This window comes from Cervus elaphus, chromosome 20, assembly GCF_910594005.1.
Source record: "Cervus elaphus chromosome 20, mCerEla1.1, whole genome shotgun sequence".
Lineage (NCBI taxonomy): Eukaryota > Metazoa > Chordata > Mammalia > Artiodactyla > Cervidae > Cervus > Cervus elaphus.
Window position 1 is genome coordinate 25,454,866 of NC_057834.1, and position 16,524 is coordinate 25,471,389.

At 38.3% G+C, this 16,524-nt stretch overlaps 1 protein-coding gene across 3 annotated transcripts in view; it reads left to right on the top strand.

Annotated features, from left to right (window-relative positions):
- TIPRL (TOR signaling pathway regulator) overlaps positions 1-16,524 on the top strand; it is a 55,247-nt gene that overhangs the window by 10,058 nt on the left and 28,665 nt on the right. For 2 of the 3 annotated variants that reach the window (XM_043877005.1, XM_043877006.1), the window contains exon 4: positions 9,152-9,283. The exons of the other annotated variant lie outside the window; for it this stretch is intronic. In XM_043877005.1, coding sequence (XP_043732940.1) covers positions 9,152-9,283 — 132 coding nt within the window. The remainder of the gene's footprint in view (positions 1-9,151; positions 9,284-16,524) is intronic. 3 annotated transcript variants of the gene reach the window in all.

A 16,524-nucleotide genomic window follows, 5' to 3' on the forward strand; every position in this document is an offset into this window, starting at 1 on the left:
AATGGGGGAGGAAGGTTATTTTAGTTTGTTAATACTTTATAGATTAATATTTCCTCTTTTCATTCCTGACTGAAAAACTTTTCAAAGTGTGTAGACCATTTGCTATTTCATTGCAGAAAGTGAGGAAATGAGAATTTGTTTTATGCAATAATAATGATGACTTTCTTTGTAGGAGACAAGGGGTGTGAGAGCAGTAGGAGGTGAAAGACATATGCTCAGTACTCTTCATCGGCACTTGAGCCTGTCATTTAATTTGTTCTAAGGTGTTGCTGACAAATGTCAGTATGATCAACCACTCACTAGTGGTAAGGAGCTGAGGCTTTGGCAGACCTTAGTTCAAATCTCAGCACCATTACTTAACAGCTAATCTTTGCTAAGCCTTCGGGCTTCCCTGATAGCTCAATTGGTAAAGAATCCACCTGCAATGCAGGAGACCCCAGTTCGATTTTTGAGTCAGGAAGATCCGCTGGAGAAGGGATAGGCTACCCACTCCAGTATTCTTGGGCTTCCCTTGTGGCTCAGCTAGTAAAGAATCTGCCTGCAATGTGGGAGACCTGGGTTCCATCTCTGGGTTGGGAAGATCCAGTATTCTGGCCTGGAGAATTCCATGGACTGTATAGTCTATGAGATCACAGAGAGTCGGACACGACTGAGCGCCTTTCACTTTCACTTTCATGCCTTTGGTGAACTAAGGATAATATCAGTTGGGATGTAGTAAAGAATATATGTGTTGAGTGTTTAGAGCACAGTGTCTGTTAACACAGTAAGATCTTAATAGCAGCTGCTATCATTATAGTATCATATTTTAAATGTCAAGTTAATATTATTGAAATACCAAAAATAAAAGTAGATATATTGCCTAAATAGTATTTACCTCTTGCTTTATGATCTAAATAGAGTTGATGAATGTGTTCCTTTGTTGCCTTAAAAAATAGTGACTATTTTCCAGGTAAAATTGTTAGGATTTTGTTGCTTAACTCTCAAAATAATCTTGTTAGTAGGCATTATTATCCTCATTTTGTAGATGAAGAAATGGGTTCAAGATCTTTAAGTATGTATCTGTTAGTAAGGTAACACTGATGCTAGAGATTGTTGTTAAGCACATTTGTTATATGTGGAAGATCACTTTCATAGGAACATATTTTACATTTAACTTGTTTTAATACCTAAGGATTTTTTGACCTATTTTATATATATATATATATATATATTGACCTGTAATATTATTTGAGATTTTTAATTATTTAATCCTTCAACTGTTCCTCAGAATGCTTATTCAGAAGCCCTAGTAGGTATAGGAAGTGCATGCCAGTGTAGGAGAAGGTATTTTATATGTACAGTAAGGGTATCAGAGAATGAACCATTAGAATGAAGCCTTTCCTTTGCCCTTAAATTCTTGCTTTTTAGTTGCTGGTGGCTTCTGGTGTGTGTGTATATTTAATGTTTTCTCACTCTTCAGGTTGTTTAACCCATTACCCTGAGTTGTATCATGGTGTAAGAGGAGAGAGCCAGTCACGGAGTAATACTGACCTCGCTGGATTCATACCCAGCCTTGTCATTTGTTGTCTGGGCTACCATGGGCACTTCTCTCAGATTATGGTATGAGAATATTATGAGAAAACAGGTCAAATGCATAATATGTACCTGGCCCATAGTAACCTATCAACATTTGGCTGTTTTTTTCCTTTTCTATAAAATAAATGGGCTTCCTTGATAGCTCAGTTGGTAAAGAATCCGCCTGCAATGCAGGAGACCCCAGTTCGATTCCTGGGTCAGGAAGATCCCCTGGAGAAGGGATAGGCTACCCATTCCAGTATTCTTGGGCTTCCTTTGTAGCTCAGCTGCTAAAGAATCCACCTACAATGCGAGAGACCTGGGTTTGATCCCTGGGCTGGGAAGATCCCCTGGAGAAGGGAAAGGCTACCCACTCTAGTATTCTGGCCTGGAGAAATCCATGAACTGTATAGACATGGAGTTGCAAGGAGTTGGACATGACTGAGCAACTTTCACTTATTAAATAAATAAATTGGATATACAGGAAAATAGAAGTACAAAGCTGCCTCTTCTATTGATACTGCCTTTTAGGAATAAAACATACTTAGTGTGCATGCATTTAAACTTTTTTTTTTTAAAAGCACATTGGAACATTTGCCCAGTTATTTTTGTATGATGCAGTATCTTAAATTTTCTTTTTCTTTTTTCCTTTTGGTAAAAAGATATATAACATAAAACTACTATCTTAGTTATTTTCAAGCATATTAATTAGTGTTAAAGTGTATTCATGCTGTTGTGACACCAATCTCCAGAACTTCTTTCTCTTTAAAAACTGAAAATCTGTACCTATTGAACATCAACTTCTCCATTTCTTCCTTCTTCAGCACTTGGCAACTGCCATTCTTCTTTCTGTTTTTGTGAATTTGACTACTTTAGATGCCTCTTGTAAGCGGAACCATACATTGCCTTTTTCTGACTGGCTTATGTCACTTAGCATAATGTCCTCAGGGTTTATCCATGTTGTGGCGTGTGTCAGACTTCCCATCCTTTTTAGGGCTGGGTAATATTCCATTGCGTGTGTATACATTTTGTTCTTCTGTTCGCTTGTCAGGGAGCACTTGGGTTGTTTTACCTCCTGGGTATGGTGAATAGTGCTGCTACAAACATAGGTGTGCAAATATCTCTTCAGAATTCTGCTTTCATTTGTTTGTGTGTATACCCAGAAGTGGAATTGTTAGATCATATGGTAATAATTCTATTTTTAATTTTTTAAGGAACCTCTGTACTGTTTTCCATAGCAGCTATACATTTTACATTCCCACCAGCAGTGTGTGAGAGGTTTTGATTTGCATTTCCCTAATAACTTGTGATGTTGAGCATCTTTTCATATGCCTGTTGGCCATTTGTATATAATCTTTAATATTTTGAGCTTGTAAAAGTAAATTAAGTGGAGGGGGTAGGGGTAATGTGCTGACAGAAACATTGGAAATGAGTGGCGTTTGTAAGATAAAAGGCAAGAAGAACACATATGAATACTGTATGCTTCTTGATAGTTGTTTACCACAGAGGTGTAGGTTAACAATTCTGATACTGTTTTAGTTTTGCAAGATGAAAAAGTTTTAGAGATCTGTCTGACAACAGTGTGAATATAATTAACACTACTGAACGGTACACTTACAAATGATTTAAATGGTAGATTTCTTATTACTCATTTTTTCTTGCCAGCAATTTTAAAAAAAGTTAAACACTGTTATCATGTAACCCAGCAATTCCACTCTTAGGTATACACTCAAGAGAGAAAACTATATCCACATAAAAACCTGTATGCAAATATTCATAGCTGCATTACTCATAATAGCTAAAATGTGAAAACTACCCAGATGTTCATCAGTGGATAAGCAAAACTGGTATATCTAGACAGTGAAATATTATTTAGTCTTGAAAAAGAAACAAAACAGTGATACATACCTTGGAAATGTTATGCTAAGTGAAAGAAGCCAGACACAAACTTACATGTATATGACTCCAGAAGAATTTGCAAAACCAATTTATAGAAAAAAAACTAGAGTAGTGGCTTCCAGGAACTGCGGGAAGTGGGGAATGGAGAGACACTGCTAGTGGGTATGACAGTTTCTTTTTGGGGTGATGATATGTGCTGGAATTAGGTAATAGTGATGTCTACACAGTCTTGTCAACATACTAAAGACCAGTGAATTATAGTCTGGGAGTTGTATTTCTTTTTAAAGAAAGAAATCACTGTAAAACATAACAATTTCATGGTGTTTCCTAATGGGATGTACATACACACACACACTATTTTCAGTAATTTTTGAAAAGGAAATTTAACATTGGGTTCTTAACATTTGCTATTAACTAACTTTATATGATAAATATAAAAGTATTTATATCAAGTAATTTCCCTATTATAAATCTTCATCTGATGTGAGAGTGAGAGACATTCACTTGAAAGATGTGACCAAGACTTACTTTTCTTGCAAGGTATCAAGAATATTTTTAGCTTGAATATTTGTACATTTTTAAACCTTTTGAAAACTGTAAAATAACTTAGAAAAGTTCATGAAAGATGAAAATACAGTTTAATGTAACCACAGAGTAAAAGAAATAGAACATTGTGATCATCCCACCAGACCCCCAGCAGGATTTGCCTGACCATAATTCTGTTTAAAAACTATTTCCTAGTATCTTTTGATATGTTCAACCTTAATTTTATTTCCTTGAAATAAAACTAGTGTGCATTGTTGTTTATAGCGTGGGCCTCATATTTTCAGCATTTAGAGTCCCTAGTGTCTTTTAGTGTCTTATTTCTGTTGGTTCTGATTTATGGTGTCTAGACTCCTAATATACCTTATTTTCTTTGAATCCTCGGATGATGATATTTTCCTCCACAGAGGATTTTTGTTTATTTCTCATAAGCTACTAAGGGCATTCATAGTCAAGGGCATAGGTCTGCAATCTGTTTATGTAAAGGATCCGACAGTAAATATTATAGGCTTTGAAGACCATAGAGTTATGTTGCAGTTACTCAGCTGTGCTGTTGTAGTTGAAAGCAGCCATAGACAATATGCAAACAAGTAGGCACAGCTGTGTTTCAAAATTTTTTTTTTTTATGGACATGGAAATTTGAATGTCATATAGTTTTTTATGTCATGAAATATTAAAAAAACATTTTCCCCACAGTCATTTGAAAAAATGTGAAAATGATTCTTAGCTTGCATTCATACAAAAGTAGGTGGCAAACCACATTGGCCTGGAAGTCCTAGTTTGCTAACCTCTTATATGGGATCAGAGCTTGAGGTTTCAGTTCAGTTCAGTTGCTCAGTCCTGGCTGACTCTTTGCAACCCCATGGACTGCAACACAGCAGGCTTCCCTGTATATCACAACTCCCAGAGCTTGCTCAAATTCATGTCCATAGAGTTGGTGATGCCATGCAACTATCATGTTCTCTGTCATCCTCTTCTCCTCCTGACTTCAGTCTTTTCCAGCATCAGGGTCTTTTCCAATGAGTCAATTCTTCACATCAAGTGACCAAAGTATTGGAGTTTCAGCTGCAGCATCAGTCCTTCCAATGAACACCCAGGACCGATCTCCTTTAGGATGGACTGGTTGGATCTCCTTGCAGTCCAAGGAACTCTCAAGAGCCTTCTCCAACACCACAGTTCAAAAGCAACAATTTTTCGGCACTCAACTTTCTTTATAGCCCAACTCTCACATCCATACATGACTACTGGAAAAGCCATAGCTTTGAGTATATGGACCTTTGTTGGCAAAGTGATGTCTCTGCTTTTTAATGTTATGTCTAGGTTGGTCATAGCTTTTCTTTCAAGGAGTAAGCATCTTTTAACTTCATGGCTGCAGTCACCATCTGCAGTGATTTTGGAGCCCAAAAAAATAAAGTCTCTCATGTTTCCATTGTTTCCCCATCTACTTGCCATGAAGTGATAGGACTGGATGCCGTGATCTTAGTTTTCTGAATGTTGAGCTTTAAGCCAACTTTTTCACTCTCCTCTTTTACTTTCATCAAGAGACTCTTTAGTTCTTCACTTTCTGCCATAAGGGAGGTGTCATCTGCATATCTGAGGTTATTGATATTTCTCCTGGCAATCTTGATTCCAGCTTGTGCTTCATTCAGCCTGGCATTTCGCATGATGTACTCTGCATATAAGTTAAATAAGCAGGGTGACAATATACAGCCTTGACGTACTCCTTTCCTGATTTGGAACCAGTCTGTTTTCCATGTCCAGTTCTAACTGTTGCTTCTTGACCTGCATACAGATTTCTCAGGAGGCAGGTAAGGTGGTTTGGTATTCCCATCGCTTTAAAAATTTTCCACAGTTTGTTGTGATCCACATAGTCAAAGGCTTTGGCATAGTCAGTAAAGCAGAAGTAGATGTTTTTCTGGAATTCTCTTGCTTTTTCTATGATCCAGTGGATATTGGCAATTTGATTTCTGGTTCCTCTGCCTTTTCTAAATCCAGCTTGAACATCTGGAAGTTCATGATTCATGCACTATTGAAGCCTGGCTTGGAGAATTTTGAGCATTACTTTGCTAACGTGTGAGATGAGTACAACTGTGCTATAGTTTGAACATTCTTTGGCATTGCCTTTCTTTGGGATTGGAATGAAAACTGACCTTTTCCAGTCCTGTGGCCACTGCTGAGTTTTCCCAATTTGCTGGCATATTGAGTGCAGCACTTTCACAGCATCATCTTTTAGGATTTGAAATAGCTCAACTGGAATTCCATCACCTCTGCTAGCTTTGTAGTGATGCTTCCTAAGGCTTCCTAATGACTTCGCATTCTAGGATGTCTGGCTCTAGGTGAGTGATCACACCATCCTGGCTTTCTGGGTCGTAAAGATCTTTTTTGTATAGTTCTTCAGTGTATTCTGGAGAAGGAAATGGCAACCCACTCCAGTATTCTTGCCTGGAAAATCCCTTAGATGGAGGAGCCTGGTAGGCTAGAGTCCATGGGGTCGCAAAGAGTCAGCCAGGACTGAGTGACTTCACTTCACTTCACTTCACTTCGGTGTATTCTTGCCACCTCTCCTTAGTATCTTCAGCTTTTGTTGGGTCCATGCCATTTCTTTTATTGTGCCCATCTTTGCATGAAGTGTTCCCTTATTATCTCTAATTTTCTTGAAGAGATCTCTATTCTTTCCCATTCTCTTGTTTTCCTGTTTCATTGCATTGATCATTGAGGAAGGCTTTCTTATCTCTCCTTGCTGTTCTTTGGAATTCTGCATTCAAATGGATATATCTTTCCTTTGCTCCTTTGCCTTTAGCGTACTGGGCCTGTAACATAAGAAGTTGTGGATCCATTGTAACACTTTGAGATGTCTTTGCAAAATTGGGAGCAGGGCAAGGAATTCTCCAAGGCCTCTGCTCTTGGTGAAGACTGAACAGTGTCACTTTTCTGGGCTCCAGTCCTCTTCCAGATCTCAGTTCAGTCCTTTTTCACTGTATTGGCTGTATAATGCTTTTAAGAGGTTTTTATTTTTTCATCCAGCTTTGTAAATTGCCTTTAGCTTACTTGGGCTTCCCTGATAGCTCAGTTGGTAAAGAATCCGCCTGCAATGCAGGAGACCCCAGTTCGATTCCTGGATCAGGAAGATCCCCTGGAGAAGGGATAGGCTACTTACTCCAGTATTCTTGGGCTTCCTTTGTGGCTCAGTTGGTAAAGAATCCGCCTGTAATGCGGGAGACCTGGGTTTGATCCTTGGGTTGGGAAGATCCCCTGGAGAAGGGAAAGGCTACCCACTCCAGTTTTCTGGCCTGGAGAATTCCATGGACTGTATAGTCGATAGGCTCACGAAGAGTCCGACATGACTGATCGACTTTCACTTTTACTTTGCACTTTCAGCGAGAAAGTTTGTCTAGACTATTTATTTTGACAATACCAGAAGCCAGAAATGTTCAGTATCTCTTAAGTTTAGCTGTTTTACCTTTCAGATGCTTGAGTTCAGAGAGAAGATAAGTAGAGTTGAGGAAGAAAAAAGGCTGAGAAATATAAAGTTTTAAACATATTTGTCCTCATTAATGAAGAAGATAGTATATAGCTAAGCTAAATATAATGAATTTCCCTAATCCATGTGTTATCTAATTATTTTTTGTCTTTCTCTTTCAAACATTTTATGAGAACTTGGCAAAACAGATGGATTTATGTTCACTAATCACTTACTGAAGGCATATGTGAAATATTAGTGAAATGGCCGTTTACTAACGAGGTGTAATGGTTAATTTTTGGAAATCAGATATATCTATAAGAATGATCTTTCAAATGTGTTCCTTTGAACTAAAACTAAATAAAATATAAGGAATTAAAAGTTGTATTTATTTAATACTAACTAAAGTTTTATGCTCTTAGGCAGTTCTAGAGGCACCAGCCTTTGTTTTAAATAGATTACAAATATGCAGGTGATGCAAGGCACTGGTCTTATGCTGCCCTAAATCCCTATCCCTACCCTTCACCTTCCTTCCGCTCCTTTTAATTTCACCTCCATGTGTGGTCTCATGTCTGCTGCATGTTGAAATAAAATTTTAGAGAGCTAAAATATTATCTGTAAATAAACATGGAAGAACTATGAACATTTTTTTTCACCTCTTGGGAATCAAACTTCCAGATTCTTTCATAGCACCCTCTCCTCCTCTGCATTGCCATTTTCCCACAAAGTCTATGTAATCGCTTAGACATCCATTATCATATTTTCTAATTCTTATCCAGTTTTCTGAAACTACTCTAAATTTCTTAATTCTATCCATCAGTGAAAAAAAAATGACCTATTCACAGCTTATAAGTAAAGTACAATAATAGCTACCATATACCAAATACTTATAGTTTGACAAGCATTGCTTTGTTGTTTATTCATGATACAACTTTGTTAAAGAGGAAAAGCTGGACATTTTATAGTAAAAATGAATGTAGTATTAAATGGTATCACAAAACATACTTTCATGTTACTGTTAGGAGATACTTGGATTTAGTGAGTTACTGACATAACCCACCTTGAGATTGCTGGTGCTTTTGTTGGGTTATCTATGTTCGTGTCTGGTGGCTGTAAAATAATACTTTAAAAAAAAAAAGCCAGTATCCTCTAAAGCTCTTTGGAATGCTAGGAGTTTCCCTTAAAATTTCTCTAACGTTCTTATTTATCTCAATATTTAAAACACTTTTGTTTGTAGACTTGGAGATAGATCTACAATATGTAACATCATTCTTATAGGAAAGATTTTTTTTAAGTTCCAAATAAATGTCTTATAAGTAGAATTTTATAGCACCAAACTGCTTTGAACTTCTATGATAGTAGTAGTTTATTCATCACGTTGACTAATTTTCAGATAGTTAATTTTCTCATATTCATAATAGAGCAGTTGATTTTACTGTTCTATTTCGGTGTTCTATTTTACTGTTCTATTGCAGTGTTCTATTTCATGATTTGAATGAGATGATGAAGTTTGTATGTGTTGTGAAGCTATAATATTGGGCATTTTAAGTTTTTCAGGGGCAAGGTATATATCTCATTTTTTGTATCTACTTATAACATTGAAATTTAGAACCGTGCTCTGGCTATGCAGAAAATATTGGTAGGAAAACTGTTTAAATTTTTTTTGTGTGCCTGTTCTTAAATTTTTTCTTTCAGGTTGTACCTACAACAGATCATATAGATACAGAGAAATTGAAAGCCAGAGAACAGATTAAGTTTTTCGAAGAAGTTCTCCTATTTGAGGATGAACTTCATGATCATGGAGTTTCAAGCCTGAGTGTGAAAATTGTGAGTACTGTGAATTTGTTTAAAATTAACTTCTTTCATTTTTGCTATTGGCTAGAAATATGACTCCCTTCAAATCACAGTCTTAACGATGTCATGTAGAGTTTCACTTGAATCTAGGATACATCTTATTAATATCCATGATAAAATTCACAAAATCTTAGCATATTGCTAAGTCTTTAGCAAAGCATTTTTTTTTTTTTGTAGGCCCATGTGGTTACTTTGTGGTTTGTTTATTGTTTACTCTGAATGAAAATTGCAGCTTAATCCCCTTTTGTTAACGCAGTTTCTCTTCCATCATTTGTTTGCTCCTGGCGGTGCTGCACTTCACTTGCCCCACGCAGGCCTTTCTGTGGCTGCAGTGAGTGAGGCTGCTCTCTGCTGTGTGCAGAGGGGCTCCTCTTGCTGCAAGCACATGGACTTCAGCGGTCGCAGCTCGTGGGCGCTCGAGCGCGGGCTTAGCAGTTGTGGCACAAGGGCTTTAAAAAAAAAAAAAAACTAATGTATTTATTTTAATTGGAGGATAATTACTTTACAGTATTTTGATGATTTTTGCATGAGTCGGCTGTAGTGTCAGCCGCATGTGTACCCCCTTCCCCCCCAAATTTTGAACCTTGGTTCTGAGAGAGTCCGGAGGCCAAGACCCCCAGCGTCTTTGTGTGATTTAGCAACAACCTTTCACTTCCACCTCCCCCCCCCACCCTATCCCTCTAGGCTGTTCCAGGGCACTAGCTTTGGGTGCCCTGTTTCATACATCAAACTTGCATTGCTTATCTGTTTTATATATGGCGCTGTTTATGTTTTAATGCTATTCTCTCAAATCATCCCACCCACTCCTTCTCTCACTAAGCCAAAAGTCTGTTCTTTACATCTGTCTCCTTTGCTGCCCTGCATGTAGGATCGTTGGTACCATCTTTCTAAGTTCGATATATATGTGTTAATATCCATATATATTTGTCTTTCTCCTTCTGACTTACTTCACTCTGTATAATAGGCTCTAGGTTCATCTACCTCATTAGAACTGACTGAAGTGTGTTCCTTTTTTATAGCTGAGTAATATTCCATGGTGTATATGTACCACAACTTCCTTATCCATTCATCTGCTGATGGGCGTCTGGGTTGCTTCCATGTCCTAGCTATTGTAAATAGTGGTGCAGTGAACACTGGGGTACATGTGTCTCTTTCACTTCTGGTTTCCTTTGGAGTACATGCCCAGCAGTGGGGTTGCTGGGTCATATGGCAGTTCCATTCTCAGTCTTTTAAGGAATCTCCACACTGTTTTCCATAGTGGATATACCAGTTTGCATTCCCACCAACGGTGTAAGAGGGTTCCCTTTTCTCTACACCCTCTCCAGCATTTATTGTTTGTAGACTTTTTGATGGTGGCTGGAACATAGAATTAACTGGACCAAAAAGAATGCTGAGTGCCAAAGAATTAGCGTTTTTGAACTGTGGTGCTGGAGAAGACTCTTGAGAGTTCCTTGGACAGCAGGGAGATCAAGCCAGTCAATCCTAGAGGAAATCAACCCTGAATATTCATTGGAAGGGCTGATGCTGAAGCTCCAATACTTTGGCCACCTGATGCAAAGAGATGACTCATTGGAAAGGACCCTAATGCTGGAAAAGATTGAGGGCAAGAAAGAAGGAGGTGACAGGATGAGATGGTTGGATGGCATCACTGACTCAATGGACATGAGTTTGAGCAAATTCAGGGAAATAGTGAAGGATAGAGGAGCCTATCGTGTTGCAGTCCATAAGATCACAATGAGTTGGACATGAGTTGGACATGAGTTAGTGACTGAAAAACAGCAACAATAGTTCTAACTGGTATGAGATGATACCTCTTTGTGGTTTTGATTTGCATTTCTCTAATAATGAGTGATGTTGAGCATGAGTGATGTTTAGTAGCTATCTGTGTGTCTTCTTTGGAGAAATGTCTGTTTAGGTGTTTTGCCCACTTTTTGATTGGGTCGTTTGTTTTTCTGGTATTGGGCTGCATGAGCTGCTTGTATATTTTGGAGATTAATTCTTTGTTAGTTGTTTCATTTGCTATTGTTTTCTCCCATTATGAGGGCTGTCTTTTCATCTTGCTTATAGTTTTCTTTGTTGTGCAAAAGCTTTTATGTTTGTTAGGTCCCATTTGTTAATTTTTGTTATTATTTTCATTACTCTGGGAGGTAGGTCACAGAGGATCTTGCTGTGATTTATGTTGGAGAGTGTTCTGTGTTTTCCTCTAAGAGTTTTGTAGTCTCTGGTCCACAGTTAGGTCTTTAATCCATTTCAAGTTTATTTTTCTGTGCGGTGTCAGAAAGTGTTCTACTTTTATTTTTTTACACGTAGTTAACCAGTTTTCCCAGCACCACTTGTTGAAGAGACTGTCTTTTCTCCATTGTATATTTTTGTATCCTTTACCAAAGATTAGGTGTCCATAGATGCATGGATTTATCGCTAACCTTTCTATTTGGTTTATATTTCTGTCTTTGTGTCAGTACCATACTGTCTTGATGACTGTGGCTTTGTAGCATAGTCTGAAGTCAGAAAGGTTGATTCCTCCATTTCCATTCTTCTTTCTCAAGATTGCTCTAGCCATTTGGGGTCTGTTGGGCACATGGGCTTTAGTTGCTCCATGGTGTGTGAAATCTTCTCAGACTAGGGATCAACCCCATGTCCTCTGCATTGGCAGGTGGATTCCTATCTACTGTGCCACCAGGGAAGCCTTATATCTTAAATTTCACATTTCTGAATTAAAATGATGTTGAAAGAATCTGCAGACATCACAGTGGGTGTCATTTTAAGAAGTCACCTATGTGTCAGAATTTCAATGTACCATTAAGTTACAGTTTAGTCTCCTTTTCTCTCTTTGTTGTATTCTCTTCTATCAGGAGAGGACAAACTACTTCCATTAACAGTGTTATTGGTGGAACATGCTTAAAAAGAAAATAAATAGACTCTTAGCAGTTATTCATATCTGTTTACTATTAGGTTGTAATTGGAATTCTAACACTTTGCAGAGACACTTCAACTGAAACTTGTCTTGTCTGTAAGACCCAGCTAAATTGTCACCTCCTCTGTAAAGCCTTCCATAGCTCCCTTAGGCAGAGTCAAATATTCCATCACCATACTTCTTTAAGTACTTTTTTTAACCCCTCCATTATAGCACTTATCATAAGGACTGCCAAAGACCAAGGCCCCAGCATCAAACATTGTTTTTGGAGCATGATTACTGATATTGTGATTTAAATAATAATAAAGGATGAAAACAGTAAGTCAAAAGCGACAATAAATGTGTTTTAAAGCTGAATTTTCTGTAGAATCATAGGATTTGGGAATTGTAATGAATTTTTAGAGAATCACTTAGCCTAGCCTCTGTAGATGAAGCCCCAAAAGTTAATCTAAGGTTGTAACACTAACTAGTGACAAAGTTTGTACCATCTAACATATTTCATTATTTTAGCATTAATTGATTGTTTCTTGTTCACCTGTAACTTTTCCCCAGTTTATCCTTTGTAGTTTAGATTTGTCCATTCTCCAGCTCATCTAGTCTTGTACCTTTCCACTTGTCTACCTACCTACAGAATTGACTATGTTGAGTTTTTATTATGAGTTTGCATATCTGGGTGTGTGTTTGTATCCCAGTGGGTAGATATGTGGGGAGCACATGTATTTTTTTTGCAGTTGAAGGAGTTGGAGAGGCTATGGGCATAAATGTATGATATGTGTACCAGAGTAAATAGTAAGTCTCAAACTGAAGGGTAGCATCATCTTAAAACGTTTTCTTCTTACCTCGTGTAACTTTTTAAAAGTTATGTGATAGGGTTCCATTTTAAGAAAGCCTGGAAGGATTTCTTTAGCATAGTGAATTTCTTTTCTGGGTTGGTCTCTTTCTAAGAATGTAATAGATATTGCTGTAAATAAAATAAATGTCACAATTTCTGGCTTAGAGGTAATAGGGGATGGACAAGTGAAGGCCTCTTCCAAAGACTAACCTGACTAGCCTAGAAGCAAAGACTAGCCTGGTAAATATGAATGTAGGTGGGAAACCAGGAAAATGATGCCTGGGAGGTGAATGGAGTAGAGCTTCTCAAGAAGGGTGCAATGGAGGTCAATGTCATGCTGAAAAGAGATATCAGTAAACTTAGAATAGGATGGTGTCCACTAGACTAAAGCATTTGTTTATTGGTTTTAGCAGTTAGGGTATTGTTATTCATCTTGGTAAGGTCCACGCAAGTTAAATAGTTAAGGGGTAAATGAAAGATGTGGAGTTGGAGACAAAGTGTAGATGTACTTTCCTAAAACTTACTGGTATGGGGGAGAAACAGACATGGCTAAGAGAGAACATGAAGTTGACAAAGGAGTGTGTGTGTGTGTGTTTTGTTTTTCTTAAATATGGGGAAGACATTAGCATGTTTAGGGGCAGGAAAGAGTCACTGGACTTGTAGAGTAAGGGATGAAAATGGATGGAATGAAGTTTCTGAGGATGAGTATGGCAGGAAGAGGAAGGCTTTGAGCCTTTGCTGTATGTGAAACTGATTGGAAAAACTCCAGTCTTCTCCTGTATTTCTCCTTTATTCTCACACTACTATTATACCCATAACACTTCTGACACCAGATATGTGAGTTTTTATCCTAACACCAAGCAATTTGTGACATCAGCTGGATGTCCTATAATTTAACCCAGTCTGACGTTATCTACCTGGAAATAGCGTCAGGTCCCACAGGTTAAGTGGTCCCATGAGAGTGCCTTCCCTCCTTCAGATGCCAATTGCAAACAGTAGATCCCCAGGTTATCCACAACCGCTGTTGGACTTGGCTACAAATTGGAGGTTCCCATGAAATTCTCCTCCTTGGATTTGATTATTTGCTAGAATGCAGTGAAACACTAATGTTCACCAGTTTATTAGTTCAGTTCAATTGCTCAGTCGTGTCCGATTCTTTGTGACCCCATGGACTGCAGCACGCCAGGCCTCCCTGGAGTTTACTAAAGCTCAATGTCCATTGAGTTGGTGATGTCTATTGAGTTGGATGGCAACAACATCTTATCCTCTGTCGCCCCCTTCTCCTCCTGCCTTCGATCTTTCCCAGCATCAGGGTCTTTTCAAATGAGTCAGTTCTTCGCATCAGGTGGCGAAAGTATTGGAGTTTAAGCTTCAACATCAGTCCTTCCAATGAATATTCAAGACTGATTTCCTGACATCTTATTTTTATCCCTTTTATTTGAATGAGAGATTTGAAAATTGAATTATGTAAATATTTCAATGCATCTGCTATTATTTTGTGGAGTTTATTAAACTACTTTAAAAAAAAAAAAAAAGACTGATTTCCTCTAGGATGGACTGGTTGGATCTCCTTGCAGTCCAAGGGACTCTCAAGAGTCTTCTCCAATACCACAGTCCAAAAGCATCAATTCTTTGGTGTTCAGCTTTCTTTATAGTCCAACTCTCACATCCATACATGACTGTTGGAAAAACCATAGCCTTGACTACATGGACTTTTGTTGGCAAAGTAATGTCTGCTTTTTAATATGCTGTCTAGATAGGTCATAACTTTCCTTCCAAGGAGTAAGCGTCATGGCTGCAGTCACCATCTGCAGTGATTTTGGAGCCCCCAAAAATAAAATCCTCCACTGTTTCCCAGTCTATTTGCCATGAAGTGCTGGGACCAGATGCCATGATCTTAGTTTTCTGAATGTTGACCTTTAAGCCCACTTTTTCCCTCTCCTCTTTCACTTTCATCAAGAGGCTCTTTAGTTCTTCACTTTCTGCCATAAGGGTGGTGTCATCTGCATATCTGAGGTTATTGATATTTCTCCGAGCAATCTTGATTCCAGCCTGTGCTTCATCTAGCCCCGTGTTTCTCATGATGTACTCTGCATATAAGTTAAATGTACTCATGATGTACTCTGCATATAAGTTAAATAAGCAGGGTGATAATATATAGCCTTGACATACTCCTTTTCCTATTTGGAACAAGTCTGTTGTTCCATGTCCAGTTCTAACTGTTGCTTCCCGACCTGCATACAGATTTCTCAAGAGGCAGGTCAGGTGGTCTGGTATTCCCATCTCTTTCAGAATTTTCCACAGTTGATTGTGATCCACACAGTAAAAGGCTTTGGCATAGTCAATAAAGCAGAAATAGATGTTTTTCTGGAACTCTCTTGCTTTTCCGATGATCCAACGGATGTTGGCAATTTGATTTCTGGTTCCTCTGCCTTTTCTAGAGCTAGCTTGAACATCTGGTAGTTCACGGTTCATGTATTGTTGAAGCCTGGCCTGGAGAATTTTGAGCATTACTTTACTAGCATGTGAGATGAGTGCAATTGTGCAGTAGTTTGAACATTCTTTGGCATTGCCTTTCTTTGGGATTGGAATGAAAGCTGACCTTTTCCAGTCCTGTGACCACTGCTGAGTTTTACAAATTTTCTGGCATATTGAGTGCAGCACTTTCTCAGCATGGTCTTTTAGGATTTGAACTAGCTCAACGGGAATTTCATCACCTCCACTAGGCTTGTTTGTAGTGATGCTTCCTAAGGCCCACTTGACTTTACATTCCAGAATGCCTGGCTCTAGGTGAGTGATCACGCCATCCTGGCTATCTGGGTCGTGAAGATCTTTTTTGTACAGTTCTGTGTATCTTTGCCACCTCTTCTTAATATCTGCTGCTTCTGTTTGGTCCATACCATTTCTGTCCTTTACTGATGCCATCTTTGTATGAAATGTTCCCTTGGTAGCTCTGATTTTCTTGAAGAGATCTCTAATCTTTTCCATTCTATTGTTTTCCTCTATTTCTTTGCACTGATCACTGAGGAAGGCTTTCTTATCTCTTCTTGAATTCTTTGCATTCAAATGGGAATATCTTTCCTTTTCTCCTTTGCTTTTCGCTTCTCTTCTTTTCACAGCTATTTGTAAGGCCTCCTCAGACAGCCATTTTGCTTTTTTGCATTTCTTTTTCTTGGGGTTGATCTTGATCCCTGTCTCCTGTACAATGTCACGAACCTCCATCCATAGTTCATCAGGCACTCTGTCTATCAGATCTAGTCCCTTATATCTATTTCTCACTTCCACTGTATAATTGTAAGGGACTTGATTTAGGTCATACCTGAATGGTCTTATGGTTTTCCCTACTTTCTTCAATTTCCATCTGAATTTGGGAATAAAGAGTTCATGATTTGAGCCACAGTCAGCTCCCGGTCTTGTTTTTGCTGACTGTATAGAGCTTCTTCTCCATCTTTGGCTGCAAAGAATATA